The sequence below is a fragment of the Argiope bruennichi genome, chromosome 1, assembly GCF_947563725.1.
Source record: "Argiope bruennichi chromosome 1, qqArgBrue1.1, whole genome shotgun sequence".
In the NCBI taxonomy this organism is placed as follows: Eukaryota; Metazoa; Arthropoda; class Arachnida; order Araneae; family Araneidae; genus Argiope; species Argiope bruennichi.
Window position 1 is genome coordinate 137,533,650 of NC_079151.1, and position 22,647 is coordinate 137,556,296.

Consider the following 22,647-nt stretch of genomic DNA (forward strand, 5'->3'; position numbering starts at 1 on the left):
CAGCGATGGATTGATCGTAGGGTGCCAATTCTTTGGCCACCTAGATCACCTGATTTGACTACTTTTTGGGGGGTTTTCTCAAGCAAGAAGTTTACTTCACAGAAGTTGCCAGTTTAGAATACTTAACTAGTCCTCTCGATGAGGCGATATTAAAGTTTAACAGTAAATTATCATTAAAAATAACTATTAAATCTATTCAGAAAAGGACAAGAGCATCTATTAGGTGTAGTAGTAACCAATTCCAACTGAAGCTTTAAATTCATTGCATTGTTTTGAGTCCAACAGTTTTTCATATTTTTGAATATTTCTTTATGAAAAGTCATACTACTTTTTTCGCCTTTGTTCCTCCTAACTGAATAAGTAAGGTGAAGATAAACAGAAATATAAAATCAGGAGTGGCAATGGATCAATTCAAGTTTTCTTTTTTGACGAACATCGATTTGAGGGATGTGTTGAAACAAAGGAACAATTCCAACCAAGGAATTTACCCTGAAATAAAACACTTATATGGTTTATGATGGGCTCATTCGAAAGCCAATGATATTTACAAGTGTTTGATAAATTAGACAAATTGTAACTTGCACGGTGTTTTCGGAATTCAGAATTAAAAAATTTCACGGCAATCAGACCTTGAATTTCGCCAACGTTTTTGGTGCTGATTACTCTGCTTTAAATCCATATATTTTCATAACACTGGTATTATTTAAAAATATTTTAACAGTTTTTTTTCCTATTACTTTGGGTAAAGATGTGTCCAATATTTTTTTATTTGGATTTTTCACGATTATCAACAAAATTATTGTATCCACAATATCTTGCAAGCAGCTGGGTATGGAACAAAGTTGCTATAATATTTTATAATCTCCATGGGTCTTCTATCAATCACCTTCGTTTATCAGAATTGATCAAATTCACCATGTAGAATGTAAACCGTCTTGTAAACTAACACAATTAAGAAATTACCAAATGCTTCATAGTTTATAAGCAGTCGCTATGTGATTATGAACTATCTTTAATGTTTTTACCCTCTTCATTCGTTGCAAACAAAACAGTGCCCGATGGCTCACTCTGCCCCACTTTATTTTCTGCTAGAATGGCTAAGCCATAGTTAGTTCCCGGACGCAAGTGCTGTATCAAAAATGATGTCTGTCCGCTGCTCACGACCTCCTCTTTTAAACGGAATCGGCTACCAGTCTCTAGATGAATGAGAGAAAATATACAGGAAAATATCAAAATTGTCATGACATTGACAAACAGCTTTCAGTTTTGAGGAATATATTTGTTTAAACATTATGCGTAACATATAGAATACGAGTAGCATAAAGATAAACCCCTAACACGCAACAACATTCGGGTATACCGATTGCTATGGTAAATAAATATGTTAATATAGATTCTTGGTTTGTTACAGAGTAATTATTATAGAATTATTCACAGATCGCCCATTAGAGGTATATCTGTTACAAGCAAATTGTGAAAGCACAGTGTCTTCACAATTATTCTTCCTCTTCCAAATGGAAGCGAAATTTACTTTTTATCCACGTTCTCCTGATTCCCCCATCCCCTGAACAATAAAGAAAGAAACTTTTTTTTTTCCATATTTTCTGTAGGGCATGTTTATTTAGCATGTACTAAAAGTTTATATATATTTTTGTTCTATATCAATTGGCAAAGAGTCTACAAAGATCACACAAAAACTAAGAATTACAAAAAAATACGGTTTAAAATTCTATTAAAAGAAGAGAATTTTGACAGCCATTTAATTTTAAAAATCATTCTTCTTCTCTATATTAAAGATCCCTAAAAATCGTTATTTATTTAAATTACATGTTGTGTAAGTTATTTTAATAGTTGAACAAATTAACGTTCAAAATTAAATCTTAAATTCTACGAAATAGTTAGTGTTTAACGGATAGAGAGAAGTTCGTATGCAAAACGTTAAAGAAAATTTTTATTGTCACATACAGGATAAAATATCGAAAAGGGAAAACTGTGATGAAAGCTAAAATAAAAAAGAAAATTCTGAGAGCACGAAATGTAAATTTGAAAGCGTGCCTAAATGTATTCTTTTAATTAAAGTATAAACAGCATTTAAATTTTTTTTGTTATATTCTATTATTTATTTATGTATAAAACAAAGAAAGTACTTTTATTGATGCAATCATGACAATATAAGAAAAATTATTAAATGGAAAAGGATAAATCTTTTATTTTATACGCATTTCTGAGAAAATTTGGATTGTGAATAAAATTCAGAAAATACTTTTTTAAAATATAATTGAAAAATACGACATTTTGCACACTTTCTTTTCAAATATTAGGATAAACAGAAATGTGAAGTCAAATAATGAAATTATTGAATACAAGTTCAAAACTAAAAAAAGTGTTTACTGAAATATTTCTATATAAATTTGTCTTAAAATGTACAATACATATGTTCTTAGTTTTCATCAACTTTTGGAAGGCAATGGAATTTGAAAAGCTGTTGTAAAGTCATTCAAGGATCTATATTTGTTACCTGTGTATCTCCAGTACTGAACGACGAATTTTGTGTTGGAGTTGTTTCCAGTTTGAGGAAATAACCATGAGATTCTGGCAGTCCTGTCCAACACCTCCTGCAGTTTCAGATCGATAGGTGTGGCTGGCACCTCTTCGATGGCAGAGGTAACACATTTTTTAAAAGTACATTTAAAAATTGTCTTCATACATTGACACAAGCAGTAATACATAGACACATTTCTCCACTGTAAGAAGGTTTGATATTTTTTCTTTTAAAAACAGTACATATTTTCTTTTAAAATAATATATAAAATTATATACAACGATGCGATGATTGAAATTAGTTATCTAGCCCTCAGTTTTGAATTTAAAAAAAATATATATATTTGTAACTTTAAAATCTTTCATATCTGTTATTTTAACAATATAAATCTATATTCGGAAGTAAGAAAAAGGAAATGGATTAAAAGTATAAAATTTTCATAATCAATGACTTTGAGTTCACTGTATAAGCATAGGATAAACTAGCTTTAAAATGGCTGTTAAAAATTCCAAATACCAAAATGCTGTATTCTTTAGTGTGTGAATAAATACTGTTTGGAAATTAAGAACATTGTGGGCAATAACATTGATAAAATTCAAGATTACACTCAAACATTCCACTGAAGTCAAATTTCTGCGTCATCAACCCTGCTTATTTAATTCTAGATGTTTAGGACTGTCAGAATTAGTTAATTAGCAACTGTAATGGCATGGGCTGGATTTCTTTATTCAAGGAATCTTTCTACTCAGGAAAAATTTAATCTGTTTAAAGAATTAAAGAATTAATTCTGAAATAATGAAAGATAATTCCATTAGTACTCATAAAAATTTTGCAAAACCATTAATTTTTCCACAGTTTATGATAATTTTTTTACTTACTTTATGATTCGTTATGATAGTTTATTGTTGTTTTTAGATTTTTTTATGATAATTTGTTTTCATTAATTAACGCCTATGAAAAACTTAAGAGTAAATTCATTTTCACATTTAAGCAGAATCGCAAAAATTCAAATGGCAAAATGTCAAGTCTGTTTAAACTGCATTAGTTCTACGAAAAGTAAAATTTCGCAATGTTCTACGAAATAATAAAATATTGTCAATTTATCTCTAAAATTCGAAAAAAGTTTATATTGTTGAATAATAATATTGCTAGTTTATATTAAACATATTTACTATAGTTTTCGAATTGATGCTGTATAACAAAAAAAAAAAAATCATACGCAGTCTTACGCAAATATCATACGCATGCTTAACACATTACATGAAGTAAAAAAAATCATTAATGTATCTGATAAGATTTATTGTCTGCTCTAAATCATTGATATAACTTGAAAATTCAGCATTTAAAAGGATACGTTTTTAATCAAGTTTTGAAAATCACTCTGTATATTGATGGCAATATGTAAATTAAAAATTTATTAATCATGTATTCTACATCGTTTATTCTACAAACGTAACAAAAACTATGTAATAAATTTTAATGTATATTTTAATAGGAAATGTTAATATTTTAATCATATATTCATATATAACTTGAAAATTCAGCATTTAAAAGGATACGTTTTTAATCAAGTTTTGAAAATCACTCTGTATATTGATGGCAATATGTAAATTAAAAATTTATTAATCATGTATTCTACATCGTTTATTCTACAAACGTAACAAAAACTATGTAATAAATTTTAATGTATATTTTAATAGGAAATGTTAATATTTTAATCATATATTCATATATAACTTGAAAATTCAGCATTTAAAAGGATACGTTTTTAATCAAGTTTTGAAAATCACTCTGTATATTGATGGCAATATGTAAATTAAAAATTTATTAATCATTTATTCTACATCGTTTATTCTACAAACGTAACAAAAACTATGTAATAAATTTTAATGTATATTTTAATAGGAAATGTTAATATTTTAATCATATATTCATATATAACTTGAAAATTCAGCATTTAAAAGGATACGTTTTTAATCAAGTTTTGAAAATCACTCTGTATATTGATGGCAATATGTAAATTAAAAATTTATTAATCATTTATTCTACATCGTTTATTCTACAAACGTAACAAAAACTATGTAATAAGTTTTAATGTATATTTTAATAGGAAATGTTAATATTTTAATCATATATTCATATATAACTTGAAAATTCAGCATTTAAAAGGATACGTTTTTAATCAAGTTTTGAAAATCACTCTGTATATTGATGGCAATATGTAAATTAAAAATTTATTAATCATTTATTCTACATCGTTTATTCTACAAACGTAACAAAAACTATGTAATAAATTTTAATGTATATTTTAATAGGAAATGTTAATATTTTAATCATATATTCATATATAACTTGAAAATTCAGCATTTAATAGGATACGTTTTTAATCAAGTTTTGAAAATCACTCTGTATATTGATGGCAATATGTAAATTAAAAATTTATTAATCATTTATTCTACATCGTTTATTCTACAAACGTAACAAAAACTATGTAATAAATTTTAATGTATATTTTAATAGGAAATGTTAATATTTTAATCATATATTCATATATAACTTGAAAATTCAGCATTTAAAAGGATACGTTTTTAATCAAGTTTTGAAAATCACTCTGTATATTGATGGCAATATGTAAATTAAAAATTTATTAATCATTTATTCTACATCGTTTATTCTACAAACGTAACAAAAACTATGTAATAAATTTTAATGTATATTTTAATAGGAAATGTTAATATTTTAATCATATATTCATATATAACTTGAAAATTCAGCATTTAAAAGGATACGTTTTTAATCAAGTTTTGAAAATCACTCTGTATATTGATGGCAATATGTAAATTAAAAATTTATTAATCATTTATTCTACATCGTTTATTCTACAAACGTAACAAAAACTATGTAATAAATTTTAATGTATATTTTAATAGGAAATGTTAATATTTTAATCATATATTCATATATAACTTGAAAATTCAGCATTTAAAAGGATACGTTTTTAATCAAGTTTTGAAAATCACTCTGTATATTGATGGCAATATGTAAATTAAAAATTTATTAATCATGTATTCTACATCGGTTATTCTACAAACGTAACAAAAACTATGTAATAAATTTTAATGTATATTTTAATAGGAAATGTTAATATTTTAATCATATATTCATATATAACTTGAAAATTCAGCATTTAAAAGGATACGTTTTTAATCAAGTTTTGAAAATTACTCTGTATATTGATGGCAATATGTAAATTAAAAATTTATTAATCATGTATTCTACATCGTTTATTCTACAAACGTAACAAAAACTATGTAATAAATTTTAATGTATATTTTAATAGGAAATGTTAATATTTTAATCATATATTCATATATAACTTGAAAATTCAGCATTTAAAAGGATACGTTTTTAATCAAGTTTTGAAAATCACTCTGTATATTGATGGCAATATGTAAATTAAAAATTTATTAATCATGTATTCTACATCGGTTATTCTACAAACGTAACAAAACTATGTAATAAATTTTAATGTATATTTTAATAGGAAATGTTAATATTTTAATCATATATTCATATATAACTTGAAAATTCAGCATTTAAAAGGATACGTTTTTAATCAAGTTTTGAAAATCACTCTGTATATTGATGGCAATATGTAAATTAAAAATTTATTAATCATGTATTCTACATCGGTTATTCTACAAACGTAACAAAAACTATGTAATAAATTTTAATGTATATTTTAATAGAAAATGTTAATATTTTAATCATATATTCATATATAACTTGAAAATTCAGCATTTAAAAGGATACGTTTTTAATCAAGTTTTGAAAATCACTCTGTATATTGATGGCAATATGTAAATTAAAAATTTATTAATCATGTATTCTACATCGGTTATTCTACAAACGTAACAAAAACTATGTAATAAATTTTAATGTATATTTTAATAGGAAATGTTAATATTTTAATCATATATTCATATATAACTTGAAAATTCAGCATTTAAAAGGATACGTTTTTAATCAAGTTTTGAAAATTACTCTGTATATTGATGGCAATATGTAAATTAAAAATTTATTAATCATGTATTCTACATCGTTTATTCTACAAACGTAACAAAAACTATGTAATAAATTTTAATGTATATTTTAATAGGAAATGTTAATATTTTAATCATATATTCATATATAACTTGAAAATTCAGCATTTAAAAGGATACGTTTTTAATCAAGTTTTGAAAATTACTCTGTATATTGATGGCAATATGTAAATTATAAATTTATTAATCATGTATTCTACATCATTTATTCTACAAACGTAACAAAAACTATGTAATAAATTTTAATGTATATTTTAATAGGAAATGTTAATATTTTAATCATATATTTAAACAATGTTTTTCAAAAAAATTAGAGAAATACAATTTGTATCGAAAAAATAGCTTCCAACAGAATTATCATAATGTATTATTAGCTGTTCAAGTGAAATCTTAGTTATTTATTTATAAAGTTAATAAATGAGCACAAAATGATGTGTTTTGCCCATTACAAAACATTTAGTGCTTCGTACATCCTTTCTGTAAAGATATCCAACCACGCAGTTGTATACGTTAGCCCATCTGTGCAATCTGTTTCTCGAAGAACAAACTCCGATCTTAACCTTTTATGATCAAAATTCCAATTATTCATACGTAAATGCGAATTTCTAGGAGTTGCATAAAATAAAGAAAAAGAGCTGGCGATGTATGAAATATATCTCCTGTTTGTTTTGAATATTATATAATTTATTAGATTAAGCAAATAAGAGCCTGTTTCCACTTCATCGATGATGTATTAAATCAATATAATGAAAAAAAGATTAATTAAGATAATTACTCAAGAGATTTTCGATTGTTAAATCTGTCGCAGGAGTTTAAAAGAAACCAGTGATGTACGAATATGAATTCGATGCATGAAAATTCCTATCTACTGTGTCCATACTAGTAAACAAAATAACATTTAAGGAAATTTAATGCTAGTGAACTATCTAATAACATCGATGATAATTATAATTTTAAATTCTTTCTGAAAATACAATTAAAAATAGAAAAAAACTCGAAAAACTCCCGATTGCCTTTTCTGGAGCTATCGTGGAAATTCCGGTTCCTGGCGTTGGCAAAGAATGCGACGATTTTCTTAAAATATTCGAAATTGTAATGACCGTGAAAACGGTAGCTTCTATCGATGATTCTAACATTAAAGATTATTGTCAACGATCTAATTCTATTGAAATTTCAAAACAACGGTGCGGGAGATGTCAATTCATTCATGCCCTAATAATTTGAACAGAATTAAAGATATTCATGATCTTGAAATTTACCTTCAGACACTATCAGGAATGGATGACTTTTAAATAATATCCTTATCACGATTTTAATCCATGATTTACATAAACAGCTTTTACTATTCTATAAATTGCCTCGATATTATACAAAATGCTCAGGGAAAGTAAGTTGTGGTGAAAGCTTATAAGCCAGTTAACAGCTACGCTACACGGACAATTGCTTTTGTATTGTGGTCTTGTTACTCGGCTGCGAACCGTAAGGTCCCAGGTTTTGTCCTCAATCATAACGAACTGCCACATTGGTGACCTCGGACGATGAACTTTCAACCTTCGTATAACTGTTGTGGCGCCATCTACCCACAGCAAACTAAAGTCGTCAGACTCACTTGACGCAGCAACAGCAGCAACTCACACACGATCGCCATAACGCTTGGCGCTTCTCAAATGGGTACAGGCGCATTAGAATCAACAGCTAAATACATCACCACTCAACAGCGATATCGTTCGTCTCACCTGCGACTCACTGGAGGGAGAATCTGTGGTGAAAGCTTATAAGCCAGTTAACAGCTACGCTACCCGAGCAATTGCTTTTGTATTGTTACTGGGCTGCGAGCCACAAGGTTCCAAGTTCTATCCTCGCTCACCACAAAGTACATAATAACTCTCATATTTTGACTAAACCCACAATATTCTATGAAATTCCTAGGTATTTTTATATATTTCTGGAATTATATAAGATATAAAAATTCCAATTATCAATATACCTTCTCCTAATGTTCTGATAGTGACCTCATGTGACGGAGGCCCACTTCCAACCTTGTTGAAAGCTTGCACTATAATGCTGTACTCCGTGTTCTTGTGAAGATGGGTGATCGTGCATTCTTGGACTCCATCGGGCACGTAGTCTACAGTCTTGTAGGAAAAAGGATCGTAACTCCGTGTCATTTTGTAACCCACGTAAAATCCTTTCAGTTTTCCATTCCATTGTTCTTTGGGAGGAGGCTTGATAGAATGTAAAAAATGATGAATTAGACAAAAGTTATATAAGATAGAATGTTATAATGATAGAAATGTATTTTAAATAACTATAATACATTTATAAATTCTTACACTATTTTTGTATAAATACCGAAAAAAACTCGCACATTTATTACAATCACAGAAAGAATACAAAATGGAATCTTGATTTTTCCGGTGTTTATACATAAAAGAATGATTTACACTTTTAAATTTCGTCAGTTGAGTGTCCTATTCAGATCTTATGCTTCATATGGAAATGTTTATTGGCATTTTAGAAATGGGGAACATTGAATTTTTCTTTGTAATATATTATTTTTAAAAAATCTCTTAATTTTACAGATATATAAAATTTTGGAGCGTTTATTGCTTTTTATTTCTAAATAATAGTATGCAAATTAAATTAATAGCTGTATAAGCAAGTCATTTCAATCAAAACTTGTTTCACTTAAAACTCAATTTTGTTTATGTCATTAATCATAACAATAAATTTAGTGAAATTCTCCTCTTTTCTACAGGAAAAAAATTCCTTTTTTTTAAATTGTTACATTTTTTGAACAAAAAAAGATACAAAAGGTAGCAGTACTCACCAGTTTAAGAAATACGAATTAAATAAATAAAATAGATAATTAGTTTTGCAATAAATAAAATAGATAATTAGTTTTGCAATAAATAAAATAGATAATTAGTTTTGCAATGCTGAAAATATTGAAATTTATTTAGAAAATATATATTTAAAAAAAATTAAGAATACAAATCTTTAATGTGAGGATACAAAAATGCATACATCTTTACAATATAAAGAAAATTTGCAATTTGTCTTCATCGCAAGTTAAGAAAAATGGTGCTAAAAACCTTTAAAAGACTTTGAAATCAAATTACCAACAATTATAACGGATATAAATAGATGCATTAATATTTATATTCTGTGAAAATAAAACTAAACAATTCCTTCATCAACAAAAATAATGTGACTTCTGTGTAACTTTGCTTATTAATATCGCATCTATACATAACCAATGACGATGAAAATGGTTTAAAAGAATAGATTTGTTTAAACGCACGTACGGTTTAACTAGGTGAATTAAAGTAGTTAATTAATTATTATCTTGAAATTATCCCATTACCTCTGTCAATTTTTTTCTTCTTGATCGATTTCTCGTCATGAAAATAGCCTCCAAAAATTTTGAAAGCATCTGATGAAAGTTTCACGAATTATAAATGTTTGGAAGATAGGGCGTCCAATGTACTTGAATCTTAAAAGGCATTGACAATATCTGGAAAATATATATTTAACAAAATTTTTTATTCATTTGAAGAAAAAAAAACAAATAAAATTTTCGAATATAAAAAAAAAACAATTTTTTAACCACGGCAGCGATGAATTAATGAAGTACAATATCATGTCTTAGATGACAGCAATGCTAGAATAATAAAATATCGAAACCCTAAAAATTACTTCCATATCTGTAATTGTTTTTCAAGATATTTAGAAAAAAAATTCAAAATTCCCACTGTCAGCTGGAGACAGCTTAAGAGGTCTATTTGTTGAAGGATTGTGTATTATTTTTAATAGTTTCTATCCCTCTTCTCATCGTGAGAAATAAATTTTATCTTCTGTTATAAAATCATATTGATAATTTGTAAATCAGATGATTTTTATATAAAGTGGAATTTCTTTTCTTATCAAAAATTAGTACATTTAATTAGTTGATTATAAATAAAAGTAGAAAAATCTAAAAACATTCTTATTAGATGAAGGAATACTGGATTCTGGATTGAGAATCTTAACGAATAATTTAGATTTTATTGTCCTTCCCTCTGAGATTTAATGATTAATGACTAGATGTGAAAGTAATTCATATTTATGAATTTTTAAGTAAAATTTAAGTATCAGTCCTATACTTTAAATTTCATTGGACATAAGGTTTTCAATAAGGGTGATAGACCGAACTATTTATAAATGGTATATTAAATATAGTTTCAAATTTATATTTTTCATATTGAAAAGGCTTTTTTATGATGGAATTAAAAAGAGTGCTATTTTATATTTATTTAGGGTTTTCTAATGGTTGGAATTATCATCTTGTCTGTGTTTTCGTCATGATTTTATATTTTTCCTGAAATATGTAAATTAAGATGGCGTAATCTCAAAGAAATTAAATCGTTGATTTTGAATTAAGTAGTGGACAACGAATTACTAAAGATTGCATTAAATAAAATTTTTATCTTCACTTTTTCTGTCGTAAAAATAAGAGCTTGTGCTTTGACCCGAATCACATTTGCAAATAGCTTCATTTTAGACTCTCCGTGTATATACTGGCTGCTGTAAGTATAAATGTGCCGTAGCCACAAAGCACTGCAAGTCGAGGCAATGCCTAAGGAATCTAGATCAGAAATGTTCTCTGATTCAGGTCTAAATTACGATCTGTGAATGAAACGTATGAATAAGTCTGCCCAGTGATAAGAGCTGTGAAGCATGAGTAGCTAAGACGTATTCTTGGACCTAGAAGGCGCTACTGAAACAAGAGATGCTATTTCTCGGCTACAAAAATTGCTGACATCGTCAGGGGCTTTTCTACAACAAACAACTACAAGAAGAAGACAATTTTCTTCTTCTATGATGCAAGTGTGGAATACTTTCCTTTCAAATATATTCATTTTTATATGTTTTCTGAGTGTTTCAGCCATCTATTCAAATTTAATTTCTCATTTTATATTGCTTAATAACTTTCTTTTATTCTTTTATGTTAACTATATTAAGTGTAATTAGCAATAACAATACCAATGTCATTCTCTGTCAAACTGGTTAATATATGATTTTGGATATACCAAAGATCATATACCAAATTTCAACCGTAAAGCTCAAAGTGTTTTAGAGTTATCTTTGTCACCGACAGACAGCCTGGCAGATAAACAGACATTTTCCAAAAATGTTTTTTTTTTTAATTCAGGGAGATCTGAAACGCGAAGTTTCGTCGAAATCTCGAGTTCGAATTCGTCCGGGTCACCAATGTGCAAGTTTGAAGGTTCGAACTCTCAACATTAGGGTTTATAGCCGAGTAAGAAAGCCACTAGACAAAAGTGTACACTCTATTCTGGAAGTTTTTATATGGTTTATGATGTTACCACCACACTAGCCATTTAATTTTAGTATTAACTAACTCAATATATGGCGTTGAGATAATAAATAAAAAAGTTACAAATTCTCCCATTATTTTTATTGATAATTGTACATAAAAAGTTTTAAATGTCTTTTAATTCCAAAAATAATACTATTTAAACAATTTATCAGAAGAAAAATCAAAATTAAATCTTTTATACCTTCCATGTGACAACCAAAGTCCCTGTTCCTTTCACATCTACATTAACATCCGTAGGAGGATCAAAAGGCACTGCAAAACATTAAAGGTATCTATTATCATTTTACTCGGCATTTCAAAAGTTTTTAATTTATGATTAAATACAATCACTGCATCTTACCAATTTATTACAAATTTGATCAATATAAAAACACATTTAGGAAACTTACATCCATATATATATTTCAAATTGGATTCTCAAGAGTTGTAGATCAGTGTTAATTTATTGCATTTATTTAAAAATTGTGCAAGCATTTTATTCATCGAATAATTTTGAATTCCTCTATTATTACCTCAGATACCACGTTCAAATTTCTGACATTTTTGAAAGACTATAGTAAAAAAAAAATCACGCTGAATAGTTAATTTCCTTTTAATTCATCATTTTTGTAAGAAGGAAAAATTAATATTCTATTGGATAAAGTATATAATATTTGAGATAATTTTAAATATTTTTAAAAACCAAAGAAAATACACAAATAAGTTTGAAAAAAAATTCTGACTTAAAATACATAATATTTAATAAATATACAATACTTTTAGTCTATGTTCATCATGGCATAAAAAAATATTTATATTATTTTTTCGTTTTGAAAAAACTTCACAATTTTATTATGGATTAACATTATAGAATTTTAAAAAAATAATTAATGAGAATGCTTTCTACATACAAAAAAATTATATTTCTAAATAATTAAAAAACAAAACAAGGCCTTTAGGTCTGTTTATTTATTTATTTATTTTGAAATTTAAGATTCAATTAAAAATACAATGTCTAAATAAAAAAAATTCTAAATAAGTAAAAATTTGATAATGGCGAATGTTTTGACTAAATATCATAGATAAGAAGTTAATACTGAAAAAATAAAGTAGAATGTAAACTGTCATAAAAGTCATGTACCACGACTAAAAATTTGAGAATTTCGAATACTTAAATTATACAATTTAAAAGCTCCACATTGGAAAGATATCTCAGAATATAAACTACCCTGTATCACGATTAAAAATTTGAAAATTTCGAATGCTTTAACTATACAATTTAAAGCTTCATATTGGAAAGATATCGCAGAATACTGCCGTATTGAAAAAGCGCAGCCGGCTTTCCATGGCCGAATGGTTATAGCACTGATCTCATAATTAAGAGAGCAGGAGTTCGAATCCCGCTACAGACAATGGGATTCACGGTTTGTGTAAATATTTAATTCCTTGATTTCATGTTCCAGAAAATTCTGGACATTTCTTTAGTTTACCAGATGGGTGTTCTGGACTTTTCTTACTGTCTCCAGAAAAGTATTCTGGAACTTTCCCTGCTAGTATAAAAACAGAAGATTTGACAGTCACTGTGTTCTGAGTTGAGTTAATAAAGTGATTTAGCTCTACTTTTTGTGCGTGTCATTGCGTTCCACACGAAAATACCTACGTGACAATATAAACTGCTCTGTATCACGACTAAAAATTTGAAAATTTCGTATACTTTAACTATAAAATTTAAAAATTTCATTTTGGATTCATAACTTAAAACGTAAACCATAATTGAAATTAATACAGTGAAGAAATGTTCCAAATTTTTATAGGTTATCAATAACCATTATATGATTATGAATCGACTGTAATTTATTACCGTCTTCACTCGTTGTAAACGAAATGGGGTGCGATGGTTCACCACTCCCCACATCATTCTCGGCTACAATGGCTACTGCGTAGTTAGTGGCTGGAGTCAAATCTTTTATCAAAGCCGATCTCTGACCGCTACCTATCACTTTCTCTTCGAAACGATACCTTCTACCAGGTACTAGAGAAATAAAAAAATCATATAAATATATCAAATATAAAAATTTTGAAAATGGCAAATCTCTTTCATTTCTAAGCAATAATTTTGTTCAAAACTGTCCCTCAACTGGGGAGTGCGGTCTGTCAGACCGCTATGGATGGACTTTCGGTCCCTATTATTTTTAGCTCCACTGAATGGATTGATCCTGTAGCTTCCTGTTTCGTGACCTTCACTACACATGCCCTTTTACGACTGGTTTCAGCGGATGCTTTTTTGAATATTTCAGCTATTTCTTTGCGCGACGTCTGCGAGATAGCATCTCCCTTTTAGTGTTTCAGCAGATGGCTCTAAAACTTTGTTCTCAAAACATCATCCTGTTTATGGATTTCTCTACTGAACTACTCAAAACTACTGATCCTGTTTATGAAGCAGAACTCCAGAGACTTTTAAATGAAGGAGAAAGTTATTTTAATAATGAGGATAATTGTACAGAAGTCTTTTTCGACGAAAGTTCGCGTTCGACTGATTCTGTTATGAATGTTCAAACATAATAAATTTTTCTAGTGATAATGTATTTTAAAACAATTTCTAAAATATATTAATATATCAAGAAAAATAGATACCGAATTTACAGGCTGATTTTTATATAAGTACTAGATTTTTATACTAGTATGCTCAAAATGCCTTCGAAAGAATCGTGTAGAAATGATGCCGATATATAAAAAAAAGGCTTAATTTTACCCACTGCCAATTTTTTTTTTCTATATAATTTTTGAATTTTCCATTTTTTTTTCTATATTCTTTAGTATACTGGAAAAATAAATATGATTTAAAAAATAAAAAGTAATATGTTTTTTCAAGAATATTATTTGTTGTAACATGTAATTTGAGAGCAAAATGTATTTTCCAATGCAATTACTTTTTTCAATTATAATATATTTTGAAAACTTTGTAAAACATATTTATATATATCAAGAAAAGTATCCGCAGAATATATTGACTGATTTTCATACTAATACTTTCAATAGAAAATTTAATTTGGATGCAAAGAAAATGCGGTCTCTTAGACCGCACCTCCCCAGTTAAGTCCTAAATTTTCAAATCCCCAGTTAAGGGCAATTACACTTATTGCAAAATAATACAATAAATATAAACAATTGCCGCGCTGTAAAATTCGAATACACTGATTGATAGAGTCACTAAAGTTAAGAATATGGATATTTGATTTGTCATGAAGTATCTATTATAGAGTCGCACAGATCTCTGTCATCAAGGCTGGCTGAAACTCGCTATTATTTTTTACTATCACTATTATTTTTTACATTTATTTTTTATCTAACGGAAGATAGAAAAACTTAATAAATATATACACTTCACTTCCGCGTTTTCATACCTACACGCATGATTTACAGAGAAACTGTCTAAATTTTGGTATTTAATTCCAGTAATAAATTCTAATAAAATAAGTAAACATCATTGAAGTCAATTTAATAAATAATATTATTTTTAATTAATGAACCAATAAAAACTCTTATTTATTCAAATTTCATGTTGTGCAATTAAGTAATTTCCATATGTTATCAAATAATTAATATTTCAGAGATACTTAAGAGACCTTATTGAAACTAATTGTTCTTATTGGCAAAGGGAAATAATGAAGTTAATATTGTTACTGAAATTTCGGGGTTCTTTCGAATTTTTTGATCGACGAAATAAACAGTCCTTTAGTAAAGAATGACGACTTTTAGTAAACATGAAGACAACGAATACGCTGTCAACAAATATACAGCCGAGACGAACACAAGCAACACACAGCAGCACACTATAACAAACAATAGCCCACAAGTAATAATCGGTAGTAACAACAGCCACAGCACAGAAAGCGGTCCGACAGGATTCAGCAGGAGGAGGGAATTTCGTAGCTACTCTCTACAGTCTCTCCAAACGCTTGCAATTCTCTACTGTCTCCTCGCTTTAGGCATATTCAATTGCCGACTGGCTACTCCTCACATAATTCGATGGTGCTTCTACAATAAACACCAGAACTCGGCACACAGCTCAATTCAGCAATCTCTTGAGCTCCACAAACGCTTACGCTTCGCCAGATTGATCCAACTATTCCACCGTCTCTTTCCACGATTTAATACACGGCTGGCTTTGGCTCCAGACTGCTGTCCCTTTATAGTTCCTGGAGGTGGGAAGAGGAGGTTCTGAAACAATCAGGCATATCTCGGTTCCTATTGCTTCAATCGTTTCCAGTATTATGTAAGTTTCCAGTATTATCCATTTTGTCTCCAAATTCATCGCCAAGTTGTCAAGTTTGTCGCTAAGCTCTGAAATTAATGACTTGGCATCCGATCAGCATGCAGCAGAGCTGATCGTAAAACGGTCTTTCCAGTGATTGAATTAACCGTACTGGGAAGACACATTAAAGATTTGTAACAATATAATAAAAAAATTGATAGCATGAGAATTTTTTGTGCTTTATAAATAGTGTTTTTATTAAAGAATATGTCATAGTTAAAACAAATATCTGAGCCAGTTAAATTAGTTAAAACAGTAAAAGTAGTTAGTAGTTATCATAAATATATTTATTTATATATAACATATAAAAGTAATTTTATTGATGCATTCGTGATCAATATAAGAAGAATTCTAGTTTAAGGAAATGTTAATTCATCTATTCTACGAATGGTTCTTAGAATATTAACACTATGAATAAACTGCAGAAAACCCGCTTTTCAAAATACATATATTTCATGTTTGAAATATATGCATTTTATCAATACTTTCAGTTAAGAATTTAAACTAGTGGACATTTCTAGTCAAATAATGAAGTCAGCTCTATAATTTTTATGAGCATGGACGTGTTAGAGTGATAAAGGACGTATTTCTGTACGCCAATGTGTTTGGAAACTTAAATTTTAATTTTTAGTAATATATGTTTCATGCATGTCCAACAATTCCTTAGAACTGATAAAAATGAGTTTTAAAAACCAATTTAAATAAAATGAATAAGAAAAATTATGCAATACAAGATTTCTTACAAAGTAAGTTATACTTTGAGTAACGTATGAAATATGCTGCCCTTGCTATTAAAGGCCAATAGATGTTTAAAACTAAGAACGCGTTTTATGAATTTATTTCTATAAATTGAACTTTAAATACACAATATGTACATTTTTCGGTTTTTTATAAGTTTGTAAACACAGTTGGAACTTCAAATTGCTAATCCAAGGATTTATAAAATTTACCTGTGTTTCTCCAGTACTGCAGAACATATTTTGTATTGGGGTTGTTTCCGGTGTGTGGCACTAACCATGAGACTCGAACGCTTCGGATCCATATTTCCTGAACTTTCAATTCGAAAGGTGTGGTTGGCACATCTTTCATGGAAGAAATAAAAGATATTTGGACATTAAAGAATATTTTTTCAGAAATGGATGCAATCAATAATATAAGGTAATTCAAAATGAACATAGCGATTACTAACGGCTGTAACTATTTAATGAAAAAGAATTTATTGATAGGATTAACACATAATGCATACGGAACTTCAAAATTTTGTATATACAGGGTGTTCTAAAAAATGTATACACACTTTAAATAATTGTAAATTTGGAGTTTATTATAATTCGAATAATTTTCAACATGTGAAAGATTCTACAAATATCATTCTATTGTCTTGTTATCGCATGTTCTCAAACTGATGTCCGTTCTGCTCCAGACACTGCTGACAACGCGAAGCGATGGAATAGCACACATGATGGAACAATTCCCTTGGGATATTCGTACATGTTCAATGGTTGCTCTCAATTGAACAACTGTTGCAGGTTTATGGACGTCCTGAACAGTTCCATCAGCGTCAAACTTATCTCTAATTCGAGTGATGGTAACTAGTGTAGGTGGTTCTTTGTTAAACTCCCTCTTAAATTGTCTTTGCACTTCTACTGCATTTTCATACTTCCAGTAGCATTTTAGAATAAATTTCCTTTCTTCAAATTCAAGTCTGTCTGCCATCACTCGGTTCAATGGGTTCAGTTTGTAAAGAAAGAAGAAATAACTTAGTTATCAGCTGCTAAAATGTGTATACATTTTTTGGGACACCCTATATTCGTAATAGAGGCTCTATGTGACTTCCCTTGGTCAAACGGACAATATCAATAGGCAGTAGTCCCTTTCACGGCATACATTCTGAAGCATTTCCAGTAACCGACGCATGCACATTATGGGTTTATGTAACTGAATGTACATGAATCGTTTCTCCAAACGGTTTCATACTTGTTCTATTAATAATAAGTTGTTTTCTTATTATAACATATGGTAAAATTATACAGGGCGTCCGTAATAAAGCTATACTATTTTAATGTCGTCTACATACGAAATTACTTTTCAGAATGTAATGAAATTGCCTTGAAGATAATGAAGGAATGGAAATTTACTTGAATGATTAAGAAGAAAGAATAAGAATTTTCAATGCCATGGACCATTTCTTTAATTAAATACATATTTATTATTGGTTTTTATTCGAATTTCCTTACCCTTTTCTCCACAGGTTCACTCTAACACTATATCTCAAACATATTAAATTACCAAATCTCTAAAGTAAAATGTAAATTTCAATTAAAACACCTAAAACCCTACATGGCTAAATATTCGACAGCAGCTACCATCAAAATCACTCGATATCATCGCTCTCAATTCAATTACTTTGGCAGTTTACACGGAATAAAAAACGAAATAGTCAAGTACCTGTGTGTCTTTCTATCCAGGCACTCGAGTTCCCTTACTAAATTCACCATCGAATCGAGCAACTTCAAAGCACAAGATTTTTGAACGAAGTGACCACTCTATCAAAACCTTTTCGATAGCTAATTTTTGATCAAAAGATTTAAATAAATGACGGAAAAGAAACAAAAATGCAAATTTTTTTTTCAATATCATTTATCAGCTATTATAATCCATAAACCTTCGCATAGATTTTATTTTCAATGTTCTAGTTAATGATAACCAAATATCGTATGCTTATTAGATAAAGCCTTGTTAGTTAAATCTATTTACAAAAGCGATAAGATTGAAATAGTATCCTTATGAAGCTGTTATAAATCTAAATATTGGCTGTTATAAATCTTTGATTAATGATTGCCTAATTCGAAAAAAAAAAATGTGTAATGTTCGTTTTGGAAGGTGAAAAATTTTGCTCCTGAAGAAGTAATAGCGAAGATTGTGCTTAGAGTATAATGTCTGTCGTATCATAGAAGAATTGGAAATACCCCGTTCAATTGTCCAGGAGATCTTGTGGAGTAATATCCGGCATTATCCATTCGACTTAAGTTCTGATTCAACTTGTGTATATCCGGTATTATCCGTTCAAGATCCAAGTTATTCCGTTCCAGATTCAAGTAATGAAGAAGTTCCTTCCACAGAATTTTGAGACTCGACAGCGGTTCTCACTTCGGATTCTTGCTTCCTTTGAGGTTGATTCAGAATAGGCTTGAAATGTACTTTTCATAGACCAAGCGAACTTTCATTTGAACGATTCGGTGAATACTAAGAACTCCCGAATTTGAAAATCAGAAAATCCGGGACCAATCTTAGAGGCTCGTTGCAGCCACACAAAAGTAATGACGTGATGTGAATTTATTACATAGTGGCGGATTGGTATGAGTGAGGAAAGAACCTGGGACCTTGTGAATCGCAGCCGAGTAACAAGACCACATTACCCGTGTATCGTCGCTGTTAACTGGCTTATAAGCTTTCACCACAACATCAATTATTCTACGAAGAATTAAGTGCAATGTGTTCAGTAGCGTGATCGATCACTAGGCTACAATGCGCATTATTTTTACAGAATAAAATTATTACGGATGTTCAAGAATGTCAATGTGTTGCTCGCACAATTTGTGCGTGTGTGTCGAAGCTTTATAGGCCAGGCTGTTTGACCTAGAGCTACCGAATCTGGCACATTCATACTTTGGAGAATGGGATTGCGTACCACGTAGCAACTTTATAAAATTTTCCTCAGCATTTTAGTTAATTAAATATTAAGCAAAATTTTGACATTTTGAAAGACAATATCAGAAAATAGTACACAAAAAAGGATTTTTCCATCAATCTCAAATTTAGGCAAAGACATATGCATCAAATGAAATAGTATAGACATATAAATATAATGAGAAATAAAATAAATAATTATATCTTATGTAGCTTAGACAATAAATGTTCTGCTGAATTACTAATTTTATATTTTTGAACAAACTATCTATCCACTAAATCATATTTAATGAAATGTTCTTTAGACACGACTTTTTTAAATATAAAAAGTTTCACTTTTCTGCGATTAAAATGGATTGCGTTAAGATAATTTACATAATACTATTCCATGAAAATAGGTGATTTTAGACCATTCGGGAGACCGTTTTCAAGAATATACGCCAATCAGCACTAGAAAGTTCCCGTTAGCCAAAAATAATGGAATTGTTCTAAAGTAATGACAGTCAAAGCTTTTTAATTCTGACAGATTTGATCGCAGAAGACTGAAAGAATAAATTGTCCATATCATTTTACTGAATATGATTCATGGGAATGTGAGGACTATTTGAATTTGGACTTCATAATTGTTTTCAGAAATGCATTTATTGATTGAAATAAAATGAAATATTAGTTATGTCTTCTAAATCATCTGGAAAGTATGACTAAAAATTAAATTTTATGATGAATTTATAGAAAATTTTACAGATTAATTCTTTCATAAATTATAAGAATATATTCTGTATTACATGTAAGATTTCAACGCAGTAGGATTCAATTTCTAAACTACTCACATTTCTAAAAATGTGTTTAATTTTTGGCAAAAAAGTTTTTAAATTCATTGAGGTTTTATCACTTTTGATTGAATTTCAAATTTTGCTAGAACTGTTGAACAGATACATAATACAATGAGCAGAACAATTGACCGAATAATCGACTTTTAAATAACAGTCATATCATGAATCTTACTAGGCATAGCATAAAATCATTTGTCATTCCAATATACAGGGTGATTATAATTGAAGCTCTATTTTGAAATGGTCATAAAAGGGAAACTACTGGACCAAATGTTATTAAACTTGATAATAATTTAAAGGATGTCATGGGAATTTCTTTCCTGCCAAAAAGAAAGTTCAAAAACTCACCTCCAGAGGTGAAATAACAATGTATCAATATCGTTAAGCAAAATAGGGTAGGAATACAACGGTTTAAAATGTGTTTAATCGTTTTTGAAACGTGTTATGAAGCATGCTCAACATGCGTTATCTCAAAAGCACTGCTTATGGTGATAATCTAACAATTTGGCGGAACTGAAAGATGCGATACGCCGACATGAGCCTGATTCCTCCTGATATGCTATGAACTACTGTTGAGAATGCAGTAAAGTGATTTAACTTACTTCCAGGAAATGGTGGACGCCACATTGAACATGCTTTGCAACACGTTTCAGAAACGATTAAACACATTTTAAACCGATGCCTTCTTTTCCTATTTTGCTTAACAATATTGAATAAAGTTTTATCCCCCTCCGATGGTGAGGGGGGTTTGTATTGGTGGAAAAGGAATTCTCATGATCTCCTTTAAATTATTACCAAGTTTGATAACATTTGGTACCGTAGTTTTCCTTTTATGGCCATTTCAAAGTGGAACTTTAATTATAACCACCTGTATATTACGGGAAATGTAATAAACTGGCGGTTATGTATAAATGCTAGTTATTCATATTCACTAGAAGATTATTGGTGATTACTCAGTAATTATGTATACTCCCCGGGTAATCATATTTGCCGTAACATACATAATGACTAGGAAAAATTATATAATAACTCCCATATTTCATACTTTGACTTAAAAATCCCAAACTTTACATATCTAGGCAGCAATTTTTTAAATTGCTGTTATGAAAGTTCAATTTCCAACTATCAATATACCTCCTTCCGACGTCCTGATAACAATATCTTGGGAAGGAGGCCCAGTTCCAGCATTATTGAAAGCTTTCACAATGATGCTGTACTCCGTGTCATTGCGAAGATGAGTGATTGTGGATTCTTGGACTCCTCCGGGCACGTAGTCTACTGCTTTGAAGGTATAAGGCTGGCTGGAATCATGCACGCTCTTGTAACCCACATAAAATCCTTTTAGTTTTCCGTTCCATTCGCTTTCAGGAGGAGGCTAAAAGCAAAAATAAGATATGATGATTTAGACCGAGATACATAGAACGGAATGTGATATTGATAGAAATATATTTTAATCAACCTTAATACATCTATAAATTCCCAATTTATTCTGACAAAAATACTAAAACAATCGTACATATATTACAAATATAGCAAAATTTCAATGTAAAATTTTGGTTTTTCAAACGATTTTTCGTAGATGGTTGGCCATACTGCGTCATCCACCTGATAAAAAGTAGAGAATTATTGATGTTTCAAACTTCGTATATAATCAAGTATGTTTATTTATCTGCTAACTTAAAATAGCTAAAATACAGATAAAAACGAAATATGACATCTTTTTTTTTGAAAAGAAAGATTGTTCATAGAAATATTCATGTATATTGTTAAATTTCCGCAGCTAAGATTCATGTACTTATTGT

The 22,647-nt window shown here is 29.1% G+C and overlaps 1 protein-coding gene across 1 annotated transcript in view; it reads right to left on the reverse strand.

Moving 5' to 3' along the window:
- The window catches only part of LOC129975266 (receptor-type tyrosine-protein phosphatase F-like), a 48,025-nt gene that overhangs the window by 20,114 nt on the left and 5,264 nt on the right, over positions 1-22,647 (reverse strand). The window contains exons 5-11 of the mRNA XM_056088321.1: positions 21,980-22,220; positions 17,273-17,404; positions 13,869-14,039; positions 12,210-12,280; positions 8,633-8,870; positions 2,519-2,650; positions 1,026-1,196 (exon numbers count right to left, since the gene is read on the reverse strand). Coding sequence (XP_055944296.1) covers positions 1,026-1,196; positions 2,519-2,650; positions 8,633-8,870; positions 12,210-12,280; positions 13,869-14,039; positions 17,273-17,404; positions 21,980-22,220 — 1,156 coding nt within the window. The remainder of the gene's footprint in view (positions 1-1,025; positions 1,197-2,518; positions 2,651-8,632; positions 8,871-12,209; positions 12,281-13,868; positions 14,040-17,272; positions 17,405-21,979; positions 22,221-22,647) is intronic.